This window comes from Mus pahari, chromosome 14 (genome assembly GCF_900095145.1).
Source record: "Mus pahari chromosome 14, PAHARI_EIJ_v1.1, whole genome shotgun sequence".
Classification (NCBI taxonomy): Eukaryota; Metazoa; Chordata; class Mammalia; order Rodentia; family Muridae; genus Mus; species Mus pahari.
Window position 1 is genome coordinate 53,153,527 of NC_034603.1, and position 23,246 is coordinate 53,176,772.

At 41.7% G+C, this 23,246-nt stretch overlaps 1 protein-coding gene across 9 annotated transcripts in view; it reads left to right on the top strand.

Annotated features, from left to right (window-relative positions):
• Nucleotides 1-23,246, top strand: part of Bcas3 (BCAS3 microtubule associated cell migration factor) — a 487,192-nt gene that overhangs the window by 155,097 nt on the left and 308,849 nt on the right. For all 9 annotated transcript variants that reach the window (XM_021213444.2, XM_029545996.1, XM_021213443.2 and 6 more), the window contains exon 15: nucleotides 4,508-4,772. In XM_021213444.2, coding sequence (XP_021069103.1) covers nucleotides 4,508-4,772 — 265 coding nt within the window. The remainder of the gene's footprint in view (nucleotides 1-4,507; nucleotides 4,773-23,246) is intronic.

Below are 23,246 nucleotides of genomic sequence, written 5' to 3' on the forward strand. Positions count from 1 at the left end.
CTTTTCCCTTTTCCCTTTTCCCTTTTTCCTTTTTCCTTTCCTTTCCTTTCCTTTCCTTTCCTTTCCTTTCCTTTCCTTTCCTTTCCTTTCCTTTCCTTTTCAGTTTTGAATAGTTCCTGATTTGTTTGGTTTTGTTTGTTTTGCATACCATTGGTTTTCACTCTCATCCTGGCCACTCTCCTACTTGAACTCTTGTCGGCTCTTTCCTTCTTCTGATTCCTTGGGTGTAAGAGCTTGCTCACTGAGTCCTTCCTAGGTAAACAGACCCTGGCTGGGACTCTCCCGCACTGCACTGGGTCTGTATTCTGATTCATCTTCCCCATGTGTCTGTCAGTGTTTGTGAGGCTTTTGCTTTGATCTGTGGGTGACTTAATAATGAGTTGTTTAATGACCATGCTAGTTCCCCCATTCCTTTATTTCTGTTAATTTGTGGTTAGATTATTGTCAGAAAACATGGAGGATTTCATGTCTTTGATGAAGAAAAATTTGATAATTGTACTAAAGAAAATTTAAAGTCACTGCTTTTTATAATGGTTGTTTTTTCAAATAAATTAATGTCAAGAATTTAACATCCTTGGGGGCTAAGCTCATATTTCTAACTTAGAAATGTGAGAGTATTAAGCTCTTGTCTGTACTGTGGTGAAATTGTCTTTTTCCTCTTTCCTATTGCTTATTTGATATGCCTCCCCAAGCCTTCCCAGGGTTGCTTTTCATCTCTTTCATTAAATATAAGGACAGAAAAGTAGCCAACAAAGTGAGTTCCTTATTTGAAGCTCTGCTAAAAGTCTTCAAGACCAAACAGAATTAGCATCTCAGTTAATTTTGAAATCAACTGAATGAATTAAAAATAATCCAAGCCTGTCACTTAGCACACAGACTTCATTCCTAGGGAGTGTTTGAACTTTGAGGGTTATGTATGCCAACATGTCTGTTACAGTGACGTAATAGTAGCTCACCACCATACCACTGAAGACAGCCAGGTACAATTCTATGTGCTTTGCATAAATATGTGCTTGCAGTATTTTGTCAGGTATCCACTTAGAAGGTTGCATGCCTCTGCAGGACAGGAGAGGTCTTACTCCAAATGCCACTTCCCTTTTCTGCTTCAAGCCATTTCCTACTTCCATATCAATTTTTACATGAAAAAAAAAAACCCTATGGATTATCTAGTGGACTTTCCATCCTATATTGAGCAAATAAAGTTAGGAGAAAACAAATACAAATAACAAATAAAAGATTTATGTAGCAAAACTCAAACTCCATTTACTCATATGCCAATAATTATCTCATTAAACATACCTTTATTTCCATTAAATTGGTCATGATTTTTGCACATATACAGCCTTATGGGGGAAAGGTGCTTTTCTTGATTCCAAATGATTAAAAAAACAAAAACAAAAACAAAACAAAAAACCCTCATGTGTAGTTGGGACCTGAATTTGTATTTCAGTCCTCATACCAATATCTCTCCTTTCATCCTTTTTCCCTAAATAAATGTCATGTCCTCTGATGGTTTAGACTCAGGCTCTTTATTTATTTTTTTATTTTATTTTATTTTTTTGTTTTTTTGAGACAGTTTCTCTGTATAGCCCTGGCTGTCCTGGAACTCACTTTGTAGACCAGGCTGGCCTCGAACTCAGAAATCCTCCTGCCTCTGCCTTCTGAGTGCTGGTAGACTCAGGCTCTTTAGTATTGAGTAACTTCTTTCTTTTCTGTCTGTTTGTTCTTTGAGACAGCTCTCTCTTTGTAGCCTGTCCTGGAGCTGACTTTTTAGAGGAAGTTACCCTCAGACTCAGGTCTTCCTGAGATCCACCTGCCTCTCCAACACATGCTGACTTAGAGTTCTTTTTTGTTATTTTTATTTTTTTTAATGGTGTCCTTTTCAGGGGCATCTAAGAGTTCAGTTTTTTTGATCTTTAGAATTCTTACTCAATTGGGCATTCTCTTCCTTCTGCTTGCCTCTCTCCTGCCTCACTCCTTCTCTCATGGGGTCACCAGTTCAGCCATTAGCCATACTCTGCTTTTTACAATGAGCAGGGAACAGAGGCAATAGATTCTTTTCAAAAGCTGGGTTGTTCTCATCATAATGTAAGAAGTCTTCTGCTGCACTTCCTCACATGCTCCTCTTGCTTTTGGGGGGCTCCATCTTCTGACTCAGCCTTTACCATACTACCATGCATACATGTGCATGCTACCCCACCCCATCTCAGTCTTATCATCCCAAACCCCAGTGCTATTAATTTCTGAGACTTTCCCAGAATCTGCAGCCCAACCTGATACTCTCAGGTCACACCACACACTTGTCGAGAGGAGATGCAGGGCAGGCTGTTACTAAGCATCTGCCACAGTTGGTGAGGCCGTGAAGGTGAACTTTCTTTAAGCTAAAGCATGTCTGAAAATTAGGGAAAAGTGGGCATAAACATTTTTTTTTTTTTTTGGCTAACTGGTTATTTTTTTTGGATTACTTTTAGAGTTTCATGTTTTATGTGGTATGTATTTATACATCATGCATTAAGAAATACTTGTATTTCTAGATAATAAGTAGTCATCTCTGGGTGTTGGATTTAAGTGTGTCTTTAATGTAATTTTCTGTAGCAATCATGTGTTCTCATCAACTATGAGTTACATTTCTCACTGCTGTGATGAAACGCATGACCAGAAGTAACTCAGAAACTTGTTTTGCCTGACAGTTGACAGTGGGTGTAGACCATGGTGGGAAAGTCAGGGTAGCAGGAGTGAGATGTGACTGGTCACAGTGTGACCTCAGAGGAATCAAAGACTGAGCACGGGTGTTTCACCCTTCTTCTGTTTATAAGTCTGGACCCCACACTGGTACCACCCACATTCCCTATGGGTCTCTTTCCCTCAGTTAAACATCTCTGCAAACATCCTCCTAGACACAACCTGTGTTGTATCCCATCATTTAGAGTCAGGATGCACCATCTCACACCTTCACTACAAAGCATTTATTGCTGTTGAACGTCTAGCCTTCGTGTCATCAGCCTCCTGTTCTAACTCATTGCAGTCTTCCTGCTAATGCTTTCTGGGACTTAAGAGTGTGTGTGTGTGTGTGTGTGTGTGTGTGTGTGTGTGTGTGTGTGTGTGTGTGTGTGTGTGTGTGTGTGTGTGTGTGTGTGTGTGTGTGTGTGTGTGTGTGTGCGCGTGCGTGCGTGCAAGCTATGGTGAGTCTTCCTACAGCCACCTCAAGTCCTGACTGTTGAATGTAGAGTTCCGAGACCTTTTCTATTTTCAGTTCCTCAGTGATCATAATGAAGATGATCTAACCGCCCAAACTCTTCTGTCAGCCATATCTTACTCTCTTCTGTGTTACAGCAAGCACGTACACAATGCCTCTATAGAGAGGAATGTTAACTGTCCGGCCTGCCACACACAGAGCTTGCTAAGGCCAAGCTTGTTGACCTCAGATGTAAGAGGACTTGTACTCACGGAAGCATCCTTTCTTCGCAGAATTTCTGTAGCAGTCAGGGTTTTGTTTTTGTAGTGTGGGGCTGTGTTGCTGTTTTGAGATAGTGGTCTCTAAGGAATCCTTTAGTTTTAAATACATTTGTTGGATTTAAAAAATTTTACTTTGAAGTAGTCTTGCTGTGTAGGTCTGTGTGACTTTGAAACCACTGCAGTCCTCCTGTCTCAGTTCTTGAACACCACACACAACCAACTATGTTGGTGTGTCTTGTATTGATACACAGGATACCTCAGACCTGACCTTTCGTCTTGTTTTATTTGTTGAGACAAGGACTCATGTCTCCTGAGAACTGTATCCACAAACACTTATCTCTTCATTCCTGGTGAATTGTTTGGTAGGCCATTAGTATTTAAGCAAGTGATTGAACTAGTAACATTGACTGCATTATCTATTTTTATGTACTTAATAGAAATCCTTTTGGGAGCATGTGCCATATGAGTGAGTGTGTATAGTCTTTACTCATGTGTAGGCCAGAGTTAGATTCCACCTACCTTCCTTCTCCCCCTTACCATTTGAGATGAGAGGCCCCACCAAGCTGGAGCTCACTGATTTGTTAGACTAGCTTACCAACAAGCCCTGGGACCCACCCAGTTTCCTCCTCCTGAGACTGTAGCACTTTTGTTACAGCCATACTCTGCCATACCTGACTTTATTTTAATGCGTCTGATGCTCTGAACCCAGGCTCTCATATTCTTTGTGGCAGGGCCATTACTCAGAGCCATCTCCCTGCCTTGAAACACAGGGTGTCTATTTTACAAAGCTCTGTGGGTCAGGTGCAGGAGACTTGAAGGTCCTAATTCCTGCCTCTTACTTTAAACAGCAGGGAATAGAACCCTTCATTCCAGGTTTTATCTGATCCCCACATGGAGTCCTGGTGACCTATAAAATATTTTATAAATTTGTCATCTATTCTTATACAGATCTGCTAAGGAGGCAACCATTTTTATTTGCTTTTCCATTTATGCTTGTCCTTAGGTACACCCGAGTGACTGCAGCTGTTTTTGTCTCTTTCCTCCTTCCTAGGTTCAGGACATCTGTTTCAGCCATGATTGTCGTTGGGTGGTGGTCAGTACCCTCCGGGGCACGTCCCACGTTTTCCCCATCAATCCTTATGGTGGCCAGCCTTGTGTCCGCACACACATGTCCCCACGAGTGGTCAATCGCATGAGCCGTTTCCAGAAAAGTGCTGGACTGGAAGAGATTGAACAAGAGCTGACATCCAAGCAAGGCGGCCGCTGTAGTCCTGTCCCAGGCCTGTCCAGCAGCCCTTCTGGCTCCCCGCTGCATGGTAAACACTTTCCTCTCATGCTGCTTTCCAGTAGATTCTTGCTCTATCATATGGAATCAGATGCAAATTTTTATTCTGTTTGTGCTGAGCATAGTTAAGAAATTCATATTTATTAAATCAATTAATAAGTATGAACCACAGTGATCACTGTGATCTTTTTCATGGTATTTTAACTGCTTTTCTTTTTCAGTATGTAAGGGATATTTGGTTTGAGATTGAGTCTGTTTTCATAACATTTGAAGTATGTATTTTAGAACATTCTTAATGTACTGGCCTGGTACTGCTGTTCAGTAAGAAATATTTGTTGTTCCTCCAGTGGACCTGTCATCGTCTCTGTACTTGTATATCATGTTTATATAAAGTTCTCTGGGATTCCTCCCATATGGTATCGCAGGACAAAAAAATCCTACCCCAAGGCCATCATCCTGATCAGTAAATGAAACATCACCAAAGTCATTCCCTGTCCACTTCTTTAAAATACTAAACCATAGTTCTGGCTTTTATGGTATTCACTTGAATTTGAAAAAATACTTTTACTCCAGAGCAGCCCTTAAGTAAGTACATTCCATTACGATGTAAATGGACTTTATGGTGTTGATATGTTTTGTTTCTGTAATGTCATTTTATAAGTTCTGTTTATGTTGGAAGATGGTTACTCTTCAAACTGTAGCCTTGACTAACTCTGAGTTTGTGCTTTCCACCTTAGACTCTGCCCTGCCCCCTTCCTGTGCTGAGAGATGTTTTATGTGGCTGACAGTTAGCTCAGTTGGTTTTGAAGTGTTCGAGGCTAACCCTTTTGAAATGTTCTATTTCAGCAGCTCACTCATTTCTGTTTGTAGACATGTTGCCACTGGCTGTTGCTTACCATGCCTGACATTAGTAAAGTACACTCATGTGCTTTCTGGTTTGGAAATTATTAATTCTGATGATTCAATGATCATTTTCTAATGTTTTTGTTAAAAATGTATATTCATTTTGGATTAGAAATTCTCAGTCATTACATCTGTGTAGCTTTTATGGTGTTTTCTTCTTCTGTTGCATGTTTATAAGGTCTTATACAGACAGTGCACAGTGGCCTGGAACTCATAGCCCTCCTGCCTTTCCCTCTGGAGAGCTACATCACAGATGTGCTACAGCATCCCCAGCTGAGGCGACCCAGCCTGGCCATGACATTTCAGTCCTCCAGGAGGACTTTGCGTGTTGAGACTTTTTTTGTGGAGAGTTGCATGGTCTCCTTAGTAGTGTCCGATTTTAAGAATGGGGTATTTTACATGGAGAGATTATGGCAACCACAGTAGAGACTCCTATAAAATAAAATATCATTTAAACGTGAACTCGTTCTGTCAGCTGCTACCCCCATCTCTCAAACATCTCCGTCTGCAGCAGGGAGTGGTTATGCTTCAAGCAGTCTCTTACTCTTTATTCTTCACCCCAGACCCTGCCTCTGCATTTTCTGTGCCTCTTAGCTGGTCACTTGCTTTTCCATGCAGTCTTTTCTCCTGGCAACACGGCATGACGTCTTCTTGTAGCTCACCCTTACTCTTTTGGGGATTTCTTGTCTTAGAGGAACAGACCTCAGTCAGTGGTTGTTTCTCTTCATGTTCTCTTTGTGTCTTTCATGTCAAAACAACATGGGCATTGTTGTTGGTTAGTTCTAAAAATGATGTATTTACAGTTTGTGTGGGTAAACAGTCTGATGCTGGTTAAAAACAATGTAAACCTTGGAGCAGGGGGGGATTCATCTTGAAAATGAATCATGTCTTGGCTGCATTGCGTTGTTTGTCTGCGCTCTTTTTAGCAAAGTGAAGGAAACTGTTAAATAACAATTGATATAGGGTATTTCCTTTTTGTTCTTTGGAGCCAATCCAGTTTAGGTTAGGATTATGTTATCTTCTTCTCCTTTTTTTTTTTTTTTAAATTTTCCAGAGGATGTTTATTTACTTGAAGTATATTCTTTATAAATCTCTCTCTCTCTCAGGTTGAGATTCATGAGGCATAGCAGTCTTCAGCTTTCACTCTGACTGTGGGAAACACATGACAGTGACAAGGGCAGTGGCTGGAGACAAGGGCCCTAGTCCCTTCTCACTTTAACTGTTATATCTTGGGTAATACAAGGAGGGGGCTACAGCTGCTGAGTGTAAATGTGCTGCCTGTGCTTACCACGGCTTTGCAGTTACTTTTGACTTTAATGTGATTTCACGTACCACTACAACACTGTGTTAAAACAGGATGACTGTACCAGAGCGCCGTTTTCCTTAATAGTTGTATTTATTTATAATTGATAATTATTATTCTCAGAGATCACAGCCTTTTCTAGATTTGCAAATGGTCTTTCATTCAGAAATAGTGACTCTTTGACGACTTTTTCTTCTCTCACCTATTTTAGTTACCTCTAACCTTATTTGAAAGAAACTAATGAAACTGTTCTCTTCATGAACCATATTATGATTCTCTAACTCTGGTGAAAATTGTGTCTCATCAAGCTGTTAGCTGGTTAGGGTGGAGAATGTCCCAAATCTGATTTCTATCAAATCTTACCAAGGATTCAGCCCCACATGGCATTCACCCATGGGAGGCTCCCTCATTTTGTGTTTCCTTACCTGCAGATGTTTCTGCAGGTCCGCTGCTTATCAAACTTCCACCTACAACTGCATTTTTCAAGTACAGCTTAGTGCTATTGCAGGTGTAAGTCTCAGGGTTGTTCTTTTTTGAATATAGGAATTAATTATTGACATCTTGGTACCTCTTATTGATGTTAAGGATAGCAGAATCTTTGCGTTTCCACCTGTTATCTTGGCCCCTTGTGTACCATGTAGAATCAAAGAAGTTATTCCCAGAGAAACAGTGTATTTTGATATTTTTCTAAATTATTCTTTAAATTAACACAAACAGTTGCATTATGGCATTTTCACTTATGTATTAAAAACCAATTTGGATTTAAATAGTAACTTGTCAAATTGAAGAGATTTTTTTATTCATAGTAACATTGCTTTTCATTTGATGCATGTAAGATGGTCACTTACTCAGTCACTGTGGATTGATTATTATTATTTTTAATATATGTGTTAAAGCTCTTCTGAGAGCAAGTAAATATGGTAAACAATCAAAATAAGTCTGTTTTCTTGCAGCTATTGACAAATTTAAAGAAGGGGAAGGAATACAGGCTGTGGTATTGCATACCTTTAATACTTGAATTCCCTAGTTAGAGACAGATGTATGTGGGTTCAAGGCCAGTCAGGTATATAGCCTTAGACCCTGTCTCAAAAAGAATAGAAGTTAGGAAATGTCTTGAAATGATTTCAACTTTAAATTACCATCCTGTTTGTGGATGTCACCGTAGTGATATTGAGCAAAGACCTAATGGCTATGAGTGGACAGCAGAGCTTCTAAGTGCTGAGCTCAGAATACGCCTGCTGTGTTCAGGGAACAGTAAGACAGCTGCTCTGGTCAAGCACAGTGGGCCTCATGTAGTGACGTATGTACTTAGTTGATGGGAACTCAGTGTGGGTTTTGGAAATAGGAATGATAGAAGATTGGTTTGGGTGCTCTGCGGGGAGATTTGTATGGAGGAGAGCGCACTCTGAGAGTGGAGACAGGGTCTTTCTATCCTCTCTTTCTACATCTCTTGGGTGACAGGGTCTCCTTTTGTAGCCCCGGGTGGCATGCTGGGATGACCTGTGTGTATCTGGACACTGGGTAAGGTGTCCCATGTCCTAGCACGGTTGGCATCACTGGGAATGCATCTGCATGGGATAGTGATCGGGAGGAAGGCTTCATGGTAAGAGATGTCATCCAGAAGTTGCTAGCAAGTGACATGAAGTGGGAAACCATATATAGGAAGTAACCAGGAGGATGGTGGTGACTGTGCTAAGTTCTAGCATCTGGTTAAGTGAAGGTTGGAGCTGACATTCAGTTTAGTGACAGAGAAGATGGCCAGAACAGTTTGCTGGGGTATAAGAAATTTGTCTAAGGGGATTTTGTTAGAAAATTGGCATCACAAGTATTGATGTGTCACATTTTTATTCCTTCTTTTAGAATGTAATATAAACAGGAGCAGGATGGTGGGAGGAAGTTAGGGCTGCAGGAGACTTGCTCTGTTTTTCCCAGATGTAGGTGCTGACAATGGATGGTGGCCAGTGGAGCTGAACGATCAAGACCAAGGTGGGACGGACGCAGACTGTAGGTTCACCACTTACTTAAATTATGATGTGTCTCTGCCTTCCAGCTTTACTGTGTTTCTGTCTGTCTGTCTGTCTCTCCTGCTACACCTGGAGTTGCACTCTTACCTCCTTCAGTTATACAGTCCTGCTTTTTCCTAAGAAAAGCTGTCTTTTCTGTTCTGTTCCCTACATCAATTGCTCAGCACCTCCGTCTGGCTTTTCCGTTTATTTGTGATGCTGAGATCAAACCCAGGGCCTTTCACCTTTCTGCTGATGACTTTCCTAGTCTCTATTACTGAGCTGTGTGTTGATAAGGTAATAGAGGACCTAGGGTTAGACTTCCTCTGGCTATAATCTTAGACAAATTGCTCCCTCTGCCTACTGAGACCTGGTTTTCTCCCTATGAAGCAGGGGTAATAATATGCCCAGTCTTGCACAGTTACCATTAAAATTGTAGCGTTTAGGATAGTGCTTAGTGCATATGGATCAACTGCTGTCACTCAAACTTTGCTGCTGTTCATCGGCAATGTGCAGGATTGATTCATTTCTCATGTTTTTTTTTTTTAAAACAGAGTAAGTAAACTTAATGAAATAAAAATTTGAATTTATTTCTTTGCTTTTAATTGCTTTCAGTATGGACATTAGCTTGTGAGAATTTCTGAAGTGGGAGATGATACAAATCCGCAGTTGAAAGGGGCACAAGTCACGGTTTCACATGTGAGCTCACATACTTGACAGATATGCATACCTTCTGCTTTTTACATTTGTTTCTTTAGGTGTGTGCATGTGTGTGCGTGCGTGTGTGCGTGCGTGCGTGCGTGTGTGTGTGTGTGTGTGTGTGTGTGTGTGTGTACATGTGTATGTGTGTGTTTCTGACAATCTTTGGGAGTTGCCTGTCTTCCCTTCACTGTGTGGGCCTAGGGATTGAGCTCCAGTGAAGAGTCAGACTGGCTGCAAGCCCTTGCTCACCCACCACACTGGCCCTGCTTATTTTTCCCGTTTCTTTATTTTGTGAAATAGGTTTTCCTTTTAGGTTTAAGAATATATATATATATATATATATATATATATATATATATATATATATATATAGTGTCTACCCTCTCTTGGTACTTTTAAGGACTTATTGACCCTCTTTGTCCCTTTGTCCCTCTCTTTTTCCCTCACTCTGTTCTTCCTAGGTCTCATTGTGTATAACCCAGGCTGGCCTCACTCTGTAGTTATGTGTAACTATATGACTCATTACGTAGCCAAGGCTACCCTTTATCACTGATTCCCGCTTCCTGCCTCCACCTCCTAAGGTTTGAGGATGTCCCCTGTCCCAGCTTCTTTCTGGCATGGTCTGGAGAAGGAGTTGTGCCAGGCCTGCAGCATCTGACAACTGAATTCCAGGCCCTGCTCCCTCCCAACCTGAAGTTTGAGGACTTTGAAGGAGGCCTCTCATTTCTTGGACCCAGAACTGCTATGTTTCAGCAAAAGGATTACAAGTCCAGCAGTATTTCTGTCTTTTTAGCATCTGTGTGTACGGCATTCCCGTCTTACCACTTGGAGACTGTTTATAGCCTTCATTTGATGGTTTATTGTAGTTATTTACTTTGGTTGATAGGGAGTTTTCTTGATACAGACCGCATCCTATTGTAAATACGAAGCAGCCACACAGCTCCGCCTCACATAGCTTCACCTCCTTGGGAGAGTCAGCAGCACCAGTGTGCTGTGTCCTGATTGTTCCTTCGAGTCACTGTTTACTTGTGGAGTGGAGTTTCCATAAGTGTTTTAATTTTTGCCAAGAAAAATCAATCATGTGCACTGAAGTTCTGCTTTAAATTTCATGCCTCATCTGACACAGAGTATATAAATGGTGCAGACACGTCATGTGGGAGAGCCCTCCTTGGGTCGCTTAGCACCTGGAGTTTGCTCACTCCTTGTAGCCTGTTGCCTGAGGTCAATGCAGTCTTGCTTCTAATCTGTTGTTTTAAAAACCTAATGTTTTCCTGGCTCCCGAGGCATCCTCTGAAAATGTTGGTATAACTCTATGCTCATTTTGACATTTACTACACACCAACACCACCCACATTTTAAATGTTTTCCTGTCATTTTCTGTAATTGTACAGAGGTAGAGGATGAGTTCTTTATGCAAATGTTTGGGAAAGGGTGGCCTCCCACAGCAAGATGTCTAATTTAAAAACCACATAGGAAGCCAAGATGTGACACAAGCCTGTGATTAAGTACTCTGGAGGCTGAGGCAGGAGGATTGTCATGAATTTGGGACCAGCCTATGCTGATATGTAATATCCCATCTCAAATTATTCTTTTTAAATCACTAATTGAAAAACAACTATTAAAGAAAGCTAGCACCTCTAGGAGCTCACAGTCTTTATAGCAGTGTGTAGTTCACACAAGTGTGAAGACGGTCATATATAGCAATGTGTAGTTTACACAAGTGTGAAGAGGGACAATATAGTGCCTAAGGAGATGGCTCAGTGTGTAGTTTTGCTACACACATGGACGTTTATCTTGCAGGAGCCGCCTCTTATTCCAGCTCTTGGGAGGAGGAGTCACGAGGATCCCCAGAGCAAGGTGGCTGGGTAGCCAGTCTTGGGCCTGCAAAGCTCTGGGGTCTGTGAGAGACTCTGGGGGTGGGAAAGCAATAGAACAAGAAACATGGCATGGAATGTCTGCGTGCACACACATACACAGGCACTACTCACACTAGCCAAATGGAGGTGTATGTAGTCCCATGTGTGAGAGAAGTAAAGTAAGCTATATGAACCCTCAGGAGCCTGTTAAACTACCGTGCTGTACACACTAAAAATGTTTTAAAAATAAAATTAAACCCAATTTAACTACTGTAATTGTTTGTTGTTTAGATAAACTCCTTTAAAATAAATGCAACAAGAAAACATGAAATAAATATCATTTAAATGTAATTATCACTTGATGCAAATACAATCTTTTTGCTTTTTTTGCTTATGAATACAAATTTGCATTTGCAAATCATGAATAGTTTAGGTTTATCATTTAGTGGTTAATGAGACATGCCACCGCTAGAGGGCAGTGTGCTCTCAGCTTTTCTGTTCCTGTCAGCAGGGCTTGAACCTGGGTACCTTGGGAGCAGATACTGCAGTGGCATCTCTTCATTTTCTTTTGTTTTCTGTGGTTTCTTCTCCAAATTCTTCACGAGGAATTGGACTCTGTATTACCATCAACTTACAGCTCTTTTGAGTACTTTGTGCAGATGTTCATTTCCTATGTGTGACTCCTGTGGATGGAAACGTTTTAGTTGTGTTATTTCCTAGGTCCTGTCAGTGTGGTCCCAGTCCTCCTGTCCTGGAGCATGTGTGTCCTCCTGTCCTGGAGTATGTGTGTCCTGCTTTTTTTTTTTTTTTTTTTAAAGATTTATTTTATTATTTTTTTCTTCTAAGTACACACTGTTGCTGTCTTCAGACACACCAGAAGAGGGCATCAGATCTCATTACAGGTGGTTGTGAGCCACCATGTGGTTGCTGGGATTTGAACTCATGATCTTGAGAAGAGCAGTCAGTGCTCTTAACTGCTGAGCCATCTCTCCAGCCCTGTCCTGCTTTTTTGTAAACCAGCAGTTGTCTGGATGCCATGATTCAGGCGCTGACAGTATTGTCAGCTCATCTCTCTGTTCTTACCACTGATTGGCCCTGTCCTTTCTTCCCTTGCTGCACTGTCTCTTCCCCAGTGACCTCTGCTTTCCCCTTCTCATTTCTTCTCCACTGTTGTCCTGCGTGCCCCTTTCTAGAGCGGCTGTGAGATGAATCTTGGCTCTCCTGTCTGGGCCTGGAGCTCCTGTTTGTGCTTTGTGTTTTCGTATTTGTGAGGGATTTCCCCATTTCCACCGTCCCATGTCCTACTGCATTTTTGTCCCCACAGTGTGTTCTAATAGAGACTTTTCTTTGAACATTTCTCTTACTATTAAGTCTTTTTCTTATGTTATATATTTTCTATTGTTTAATGTTTTTACAGGTTTTTGTTTTCCTTTTTTTTTTTAAAGCTGGTATCTCCATTGTTTAATTTTCTTCTTTGTCATTGTTGTTTTAATCGTTCTAAGTCCTGACTGACATTGTACTCAGACTGAATAGATTTTGAAGTACTGACACCTAGACCTCATTGCTGTGATAAAACCAAAATATCCCTGACTACTACATAAAATTACTGTTTCAGTCTTTAGTTTTATTACTTACTAATTTGCTTTTATTTCATTATTTAATTTTTTTATTGCTGAGCCTTCTCTCCAGCCCCCCAACTCCGTCGTTATGAGCACTGTCTGATCTTCCAGAGTTCCTGTGTTCAACTCCTGTTACCTACATGTTGTCTCACAATTGTCTGTAACTTCAGGTCCCAGGAATTTAATGTCATTGCAGGTGTTGCACACACACACACACACTCTCTCTCTCTCTCTCTCTCTCTCTCTCTCTCTCTCTCTCTCTCTCTCTCTCTCTCTCTCACTCTTACACTCATACCTGTAAAGTAAAAGTCAATACAAAATGATTGATTATTTTCCCTGTGAAGGGATCAGTCTATCTTCCATTTCAGGCACAAAAACAGGAATAAGACTACAAACTCTGAGCCAGGCGTGGTGGCGCACGCCTTTAATCCCAGCACTTGGGAGGCAGAGGCAGACAGATTTCTGAGTTCTAGGCCAGTCTGGTCTACAAAGTGAGTTCCATGACAGTCAGAGCTACACAGAGAGACCCTGACTCGGGGAACTAAAAAAAAAAAAAAAAAAAAAAAAAAAAAAAAAAAAAGACTACAAACTCTGAAGCTTGTTTTGATAATTTCGGAAGGTAAAATATTTTAGTGTTTAGAATTTAAAAAAAAAAGATTTGGAGAAACTGTTATTTCCTTTTCTGTGAGTAAGTAGGAGCTCTGTTCTAGTTCTGTTGCTCTAGAGATATTTCTACGAATCGCAGAGGCAGACATTTAGTTGTTTATATGAAAGATAAAATGTTATATAGATAACTCATCCCAGAGGATACTAGGAAGGTTGTTCTCTTTGTACTCATGAGAAAGAAATTTGGAAGTAATGTTTTCAGTACTTGGTCTTGAAGAAAGTAGAGAAGGCAGTGAGAGTCAGTAACTTTCTCAGGACAGATGCCTCTTAGTGCTGTTAATTACTAAGACACCCAAGTGACCAAGTGGAAGCTGAGTGGAACAGGCGGAGTAGTATTGTAGTTTAACTGTCTGAAGAGGAATTGTAAATCTGGGGTTGGTAATTTTAGTTTGCAAAATGGTTAAAATGTGAAGAAAGACAAGAGAAAAAGAAGAGTGGGTTCACACTGCCAGGTTATGTGCACGTGGAAGGGTTCCCCGAGTTCCAAGGTAGATGGTGTGGGAGCTGGAAGGCGACGAGGAAAGGAAAGGATTTCAGGGTCATTGGAAGAGCTGCTCACTCTGGCTCAAGTGTTTGTGCAGGTGAGAAGTTTTCAAGCCACAATGAGGCACCAGAGAGAAGTATTTCAGAGTGGACAGAGGAGTCCTGTGGGCATGGCTCCTCCTGGTGACTGCAGAAGAGACCAGCTTTTCATGTTCAGTGTCAAGATCTATCCTGGTTAGCAAGCGATTTGTCGTTTTTCATTCTAGCATCGACATGGCACGGGATGAAACAGCTTCACCTTTTATAAAAGTCATAGCTGTGGAAGAAAGATCGGGTGTCTGTCGTATAGATAAATGAATGTGGCATTCCTGCAGTTACCCAGGTCCTCACAGTCACACAGGATCCCAGGGAGACTAGGGCTTGCTCGCTTGCAGGTGTGCTACTACGTCCCAGGCTGTTCATTGAAACACCCCATGCTAGAGGCTATTCTAGTGCTCGAGGATATTCTATAGAAAGAGCTTTAATGTACAGAGGTTAATTCATAAATGCACCTTTGCAAACTTGGAGCTAATCATTTAGATCTTGATTTAATTCTAATATTTGTAAAATGTGCTAAATTTATATCATTTATTTTATTTTGGTTTTTTTTTTTTTTTTTTTTTTTTTTTTAAGTTTTTTGGTTTTTTTGGTTTTTTTTGGGGGTAAAATTTGATATTTTTTTTTTTTTTTTTTTTTTTTTTTAACTTTTTTGGGTTTTTGTGGTTTTTTTGGGGGTTTTTATTTTGGTTTTTTTTTTTTTTTTTTTTTTTTTTTTTCCTTAACTGGTGTATGTAAGCACCTGTTTTCAAGCTTGAAATACTTGAGTACAAGTGGGTTTCTCTTCCTTGTCAGAAACTGCTGATGTGGCCTTCGCACCACCCTCCAGCCTCTGTATGCCCTTGAGATCTGGTGCTCGTTCCCATCTGAAGGAAATGCTTCTTTGACACTTCTCATGACCTGAGTCATGATGCTGAAATAGAGCCAGAAAATATTCTTAACAGTCATGGGTAATAAGCAGGAAGGCTTCCGTTAGCAGTGGAGGAGGGTGAAGGGCCAGAGAACAGTAGTGCCTGGGGGATGTGCGGAGAAGAAAGGCTACCATTTTAATTTTGAATCTTTAATTTTTTATTATTAAGAAAGTTGGTTACATTTTCTAGCTATATTTGTTATTCAACATAACATATGTATTTACTCTTTTTAAAAATTATTTTTAAGAAATTGTCTTGTAGCCCAGGCTGTCCTTAAAATTCCTGTGTAGCCAAGGGTGACCTCAATCTTTGATCCACCAGCCTCCTCCTTCGGAGTACCAGGATTCAGGTGTTGTCACCATGTAAAACTTCCGATTTTAAAATGTGATTGTCCCTCGGAAGGAATGGTTAAAAAACTCCTCTTGTTCCTATTAGTTTTCCATGTGTTACTTAGTCCTCTTTTCTACAGGGTTTTCTGCTGCAGTCCCTGACCTCGGGTAGTAGAGAAAGAAGGGTCTCCATGAGTTCAGTGTCACACTGGGAAATGCTCAGACGAACTTGCTAACTGCTTAAAGAAAAACAAGGTATATTTTATGGATTGCAGCTAATTCAGTGCACAGTGTGGCTGCTTGTTTTGTTTGTTTGTTTTTGTTTCTGACTGAATTCCTGATACTTTTATACATTATATGTGTACCCATGTAAATGAGGTATTGTTTGGTAAATCTACCTCCTCTGTGTCATGGTACAAATCAATTGTGAGATAAGGATGAGGAGTAGGTGCTCAGGACTGCTGAGGTGGGATACTGAGGCGGGCTGCTGAGGCGAGATACTGAGGTGGGCTACTGAGGTGGGATACTGAGGTGGGCTGCTGGGGTGAGGTGCTGAGGCGGGATACTGAGGCGGGCTGCTGAGGTGGGCTGCTGAGGTGAGATGCTGAGGCGGGCTGCTGAGATGGGCTGCTGAGGCAGGATGCTGAGGAAGGATACTGAGGTGGGCTGCTGGGGTGAGGTACTGCGGCAGGCTTCTGAGGCGGGCTTCTGAGGTGGGCTGCTGAGGCAGGATGCTGAGGTGGGATGCTGCACCTGTGCTGTGCTTGTGCCAGTCTGCTCTCAGGGATGTCAGGCTCAGATATTTTGAAATAATACAGTTTTTATCTTTGAACTGAGCTTGCTTCAGAGGAGAGTGCAGTGTTCCAGGATGCTCTTTTTGGTTATTTCAAGATGGATTATTGCTGTGTAGCCCTGGCTGGCCTGGTACTGGCTGTTTAGCCATTGCTTGCTTCAATTTCAAGGCAATTCTGCCTCAGCCTTTCTAGTGCTGGGGTGATATGTTGGAACTACAACTTGGGGCAGGAATTTGAATCTTATGGGAAAAGGCTCAGAGTCTTTTCTCTTTGTTCTATATTTATGTGAAGAATATGCATCGTGTTTAGCGGATGTATAGTCAATTTCTGTTTCATTTTTCCATGAATATCCATATAAATATTGGTCATTTTCTGGGTTTTCAGTGAACTCTGTTGAGTGAGCACTGTAGTCTAGTCTTATGTTAAACGGCGAGTGAGAGCTCCTAAAGCTTATCAAGGGTTGAAAGCCCCGGGTCGCAGTGCATTTCTCTGCTCACACAATGTAGGGTGCTCTGAGATAATAAACTGAAGGAATGAAGTTATGTGCCACGGTTTTTATTCATTTGATATTAACTTGTTTGATTGTGTGGTCATGAATAGATCATTTACTTAAAATGTTTTTTATTAATGTTAAAACGTTGTTCAATTTTTTAAAAAAATTCAGTAGAATTTCCCCCATTTTCTCTTTTGTGCTCTTTTCTCCCTCTGTGTACTAGAGCCATGCAGCCATCCCAGCTTCTTGGTACAACCCCTGGCAGCCTTATTTCTCCCTACTTCCCCTCACCTCTCATTCTAGCCACAAACTGCCCTTTTGGAGTAAATTATACTTACTGTATCTACAAGCTTTGTAATAGTGACTTTTTAAAAAAAATTTTGCTCTTATAAATCAGGCTCCTAAGTCCAAAATTTATTTTAGCTTCCTGTAAGTGCTTGTATTACACATTAAAATAGCATGCAGTACTTTAAGAGTAAGGAACAGGGGGCTGGTGAGATGGCTCAGTGGGTAAGAGCACCGACCGCTCTTCCAAAGGTCCTGAGTTCAAATCCCAGCAACCACATGGTGGCTCACAACCACCCATTATGAGATCTGACACCCTCTTCTGGTGTGTCTGAAGTCAGCTACAGTGTACTTATGTATAATAATAAATAAATCTTAAAAAAAAAAAAGAGTAAGGAACAGGTGAGAATATTCTGAGAATCAGGAAAGAACAGTTAGAGAATTACCTGTTGACCTATTGACATAAGTATAATGTGTTATGTATAAATATATGTTTAAAACAATCACATGATGGCAGAACACCAGTTCTCTTGGAGGTATACTTTTAATTTTACCTTGATACTGGAGAACACCTGATGGTGAGTTCTGGACTATTCTGTGTGCAGTAGCAGAATATCACTAATAACTCTCTCCATCTGAAAAACATGGATTGTTTTCCTCCTAAATACCCAAAGTGATTACTATGGTTACCAGGAAGTTTTCTTAGAAAAAGCAACCAATGTTTTTGCTAGATTTCTGTTGGAATGTTTTGTCATCTGCTGCCTTCCCAACAATCACTGCAATAAGAGCTGCAGTTGGGATCATCCTTGGATATTTTGCCTATGTTTAAGTCCGCACAGTTGTTTGGTAAAGTGTGTCTAGCCTCCGTGTCCTGAGCTAATTTTCTTTCCTTCCATCTCCTGCTGAGATCCCCGGCCTGTGTGGCCTGGTGTGGGGGTCAGGAGGCACTGCTCTCACCAGGGCGCTGCTGTTTCCTTTTCCTACTGAGTAAATTGCAGAATATACTGGAACATGCCTGAGAAAAGGTCTGAAAGGAGGCTGAGAGTCCAGCAACTGCAGCTGGGAAGCTTGTCATCCTAATCTATGAGGGAAAGGTGGCGGGCTAGGGGCCTGAGGGAGGGACAGACACTCGTATTCTGACCAAAAGCAACCCGTATGCTAGAAATTCCGGTGTATACTGAGCAGTTAAAAAAACAAATATATATATATATATATGGATTTTATTTGATTTTGATTAAATAATAGTTGAGATTTAGTTGAGGATGCTTTAATGTTAAATTAGACCACAAGCAAGAGCTAAGCATGCTTTCCAGCTTTGCAGAGCCCAGCTATTCACTGATTGTTTTAGAACAAGCTACCATTGTACTCTTTTTGACAGAGTTAAAAAGTCAACTTTTCAACTCCAGAATTAACTTAAAACTCCTTGGTAAATTTTGCTGTTTTATACCCGCCAAGTTCAGGGCGGGATAGTAAAAGCAGACGGACAGTTTTGATTTTGTGTGGGATGGACTGTGCCCATGCACAGAGGCTCCGAGGGCTTCTTACCCAGCTTTCTTCTGGGAACGGATAGACAGGGGGACACTTCTATGATGTCCTCAGAGTAGGAAGAGTATTGGGAGGAGAATGGAGATAAGGAAATATTGGGAGAAAGGGTGTTTCTATAGGTTTGTGGAGTGCCAGGAACCCACAAGTTTGGGTTTGAGGGTACCCTTGTTATTTTAATTTCCAAGTACAATTTCTAGTACTTGCAGCCAGGACCTTGAAGGGGTGAGAGGCAGAGCCCCTCAACTGTGACAGATTCCTTTAGTGTGTGGAAATTGATGAAAACGGACTGGACTGAGGCATCTGGTTTGCTGAGACATGGATGGTGTCTGTCATAAGCCCTTTTAAATAGCCTGCCTGATGCCCGATGTGAGTTAGGGCCCTGTGTCCAAGGAGCACAGGAAAACCCAGAAAACGGCAGACCTCCTAACTATGCTGTCCCATGGGCACACTAATTTGCTCTTGTAAAGGAATCTTAACATCTCTGTGCCTGTTTGTCCTCAGATCCCCAGTGACCTCCTAAGAATCTCACTGGACACCCCATTGTTTGGTGTCTGTGTTCTTTGTCACAGCTCTCCTTCTTAAGGAGTCTTCCTAAGGTTCCCACTCCTGACCACGTGTATCTCATGCTTCTGTTAACCTGTCACAAAATGGGATTTTCGTCTGTCTCCTACTCCCCCCCTTGCAGGAGATTCCAGAGCTGTAACTGCTGCACAACATGTTTGGTGGTTTTCTTTTCCTTATTACTTCATGGTGTGATTGGGCTGCAAAGAGGATCAGGAGGAGGGCTGGCCTTTCATTCATTTGTTCATTCATTCATCCATTCATTTGTTCATTCCTTTCCTCTCACGTGCCCTGAAGAAGCCCATGCACAAAGTGCTGATCGTAGCTCTAGCGTTGAGCAGAATGTGAAGTGCTCAGCATTTTCGGGGTCTTGCTTCCCTTAGAAATGTCTCGTGCTTGGCAGTTTGCCTCATTCACATGTTCTCACTTCCCTGCATCCAGAAGCTGGGAATCCAGTCCTGGCAGCTTCTGCACAGAGGGTAAAGATAAAGCAGAAAGGAGCCAAGCTTCCTCCCACGTTACCTGGGAGTTGCTGTTGATGGCTTTTCCACAAATGTCCGGGTTTGTCAAAGCCCAGTAAATCTTGGAAAGTTTATTTTCCTTGTAGCATCTGTGTTTTATAATGGGTCTTTTAATTTGTTTTTACTCTGTCTGCAGGGATTTCTTTTGTCCGGAGTTTTCAGACTCTTGGCTTTTTTTCCTTTCCTGTGGAAGTGAGTCCATTAGTGATGACTGGTTTGGGAATATGACGCTCTGCAAACCTGACCTGGGATGCTGCTCCTCTGGAGCAGCCCCAAAGCACACTGGTGCTCCCCCTCTGTCCCTTTTCATCCTCAACGTAATCCATTTGCCTGTGAGGTTTGTAGTATAAAATGTTTGAGGAAGTGCTGTTGGGACAGAGATGAGAACGTGCGGTTCCTAGCCCACCTCACCTGTGTCTGTGGGACCTTGTGTCCGCATAAAGCATAAGCCATGTCTTTCTGTGCAGGTGGCAGGAGCAAGGAAAGACCACGTGAGGTGGTTTTCTTTACAGAGATAGAAATTTGTTTCAGATAAGCTTAGTAAGGCAGTGCTGGACTCCTGAAGCCTGCGATTCTATTTCACTTTCCACTGTAAGATCAATGACAGTGAACACAATTGAAAACAGGTCAAACCGAAGAATCAGAGCTTTCAGCATGATGAGATTTTTTTTTTTCTTGCAATTCAGATTTTTAAATGATATTCTGTTTTGCCATAGAATTTCTGCTTTAATTTGTCAAGAAACCATCTTAATGGAATTTGGTCTTCCCTCCCCCACCCCCCAATGAGATGCCCATCCATCATGGAGACTGGTTTCCCTCCAAGGGATCAAAGCTCTGGTGGATTTGGATAAAGACCCAAAAGCCTGATGGCTTATGCAAGTTTATCTATAGAGCCTAACTCTGGAGAGCTGGATGGGAGTCTTAGAAGAGCTCATTTTCTCAGGAGAGTTTTGGGACTTCCTCTGTCTGGTTGTGCCAGGAATCCTGTGAGAATATCCATTCTCTCTCAATGCACTTTTCACTTGCAGGTCTCGTGTCTGCCGGGATGGGAAAGTTTGATCGTTGGAAGTGTTTTATGGGTCTTAAGGCTTCATGAAACCTCTCTCTGAAGCTGTTGTAAGGCAGAGTCTCTTCTGTGGTGAAGAGAGACAGGGGCAGGAAGGACGGCGCCTCGCTGATGTGAGCACGTGTGCAGTGGCATCTTCTTGAATTCTTCAGTTTTCCTATTTTCCTAAACTATTTCCTGGAGTTAGCACAAAGAAAACGTAGAGAAGATGGACTCCAAGTCCGCAGACACTATACTTAGAACACCTTTGTGCTCACCCTCACTATGCGACTGTGGCACAGAGAGCTAGCCTCGGTACTGCAGACACGTGTCTACGTGTGTTCCTGCAGGTATGGAGTTGCGGCTCCTTTTCCAGATCAGCATGAGTCTGAGCAGGGCACAAATCCATGGCTTGCTCACTTGTCCCTTTATCCCCTCCCCTGTTAATTGTCACAAGGTTCATTGCATAGCCTTTACTGATTTTGAGCCTCTGCCTGGGCCTTTCAATTGCTGAGATTTTTGCCTGTGCTACCATGTTTGGCCTTTTCTGAAGTATTTTGAGATCTCTCCAAAAATGTATTTTTTCCTATTGTTGGGGGGCAGGGGGGCTGTCAGCTCCTCTTCCCTTCCTCCCCTGGAAAATTCATTTGGCAATGCTTATTGAACTGTTGATCGCTGTGTCCGCTACTGAAACTTGTCTGTGCTGTCCCTCGTTTACTAACCTGATACCATCATTCATGATTCTTTCTTTTTATCCTTCAATTTCTATTTGACAAGGAAACTCCTGTGTGTGTAAAATTTATGTGCTTCATCTTCCTTTTTAAGTTGTCCTTTAAAACAATAACAGTAACTCCTTCTCTTTGTCTCCAAGCGGTTTCTCAGATGTCAGTGGTAACATGTTTTTCCCATCATCTGTTCATTTTCTTCTCCTCCCTGCCCCCACCCCACCACCATGGACTTGCTGCTCAGGACTAAGCTCAGGCTGTGATCCCAGTCAGCCTCCTGCTGTGGAGTTAAAGAGGCAGGGATGCTGAGAGACTCATTGTCTCCCTTGTTAGTGTCTTCTCTGCAGTCACAGCCATTTAATCTCATGTCTACACCAGTTAAAGGGTTTTCTCCTGATCCAAGGTTTCTTTTCCCTAACAGTTGGCTTCTCCACCTGTGCAGTAGGACTTTCCTGTGGAAGCCTATCAGATACTAGGTTGCCTCATTTGCTAACTTACATAGTCTTCTTTCCTAGTTGAAATTGTATTCATTTGTGTTTCTATGCACATATGGTGGTGGATGGTATGCATGGACATCAGTCTGTCTAGAGGAACACAATATACCTCCTTTGAGTATCTTTCATTGGCTTAGAACCCAGCAATTAGGTCAGAATGACCACTGTGTTCCAGTAATCTTCCTGCCTCTGCTTCCTCTGTGCTGAGACTGTAAGCCCCGGCCATTGCCCTCACCATTTTTTTTTTTCATGGTTTCAAAGGATTGAACTGAGGTCTTCATACTTTCTGCACAGAGCTACCTCCAAGTCCATGAAAATATAAAAGTTATGCATGTTTATAGGTGCCAGGCAGAGCTTGACTTTTTATTTATTACTTTATGTGTACTTTTATGAGTATTTTTCCTGCGTATTTGTCTGTGTACCATGTGTGTGCCTGGTGCCCAAGGAGGCCAGAAGAGGGTGTTAGATCCTTTGAGTCTAGAGTTATAGATGCTTGTGAGCCACCTTGTCACATTAGCATCCAGAAGACAGCTTCCTTGTCTTCACACCCTAGCTTTGCATTGCTTTCCACTAGGTTGGTTTTGCTTAAGAAGCTGTTGGATAGTCATTGTTTTCTGAGAGTCCTTAGTATTGGAATTCTCATTCCTAGCTCTGAGAAGGAGGTCATAGATATTTAATAGGCATCGCATTAAATTTGCTTTGGGAAGCAGGGCATTTTAATGATGATGAATGGTTTAAACCACAAGAATAGATTGCTTTCCTAAATTTTTTTGTTTCATTTCCAAATTCCCTAGCATACTGTGTCTTAGGCACATTCCATCTGAGAGATCTTTCTTCTCTCTAGCTAAATTTATTCTTTTATGTTTTTTCTTTCACTCTCCTCTCTTCTCTTATCCATCCCTCTCTCCTTCCCTTTCCCCATTCCCTCTCCCTTCATTCCCTCTTAATTTCTATGTTTTTTGATAGTGTTTTGTAGTCCAGGTTAACTTCCAACTTAATTTATAGCTAAGAACAGCTTTAAACATTCTGGTCTTCCTGTCTCCTTTCCCAATGCTGTGATCACAGTTATGTGTGCCTTGTCTGGCTTATGCGGTGATGGGAGCAAGCCTAGGGTTTTGGTAATGTGAGGTGATTCTCTACCAGTTGAACTCCATTCCCAGCCTTTAGCTAT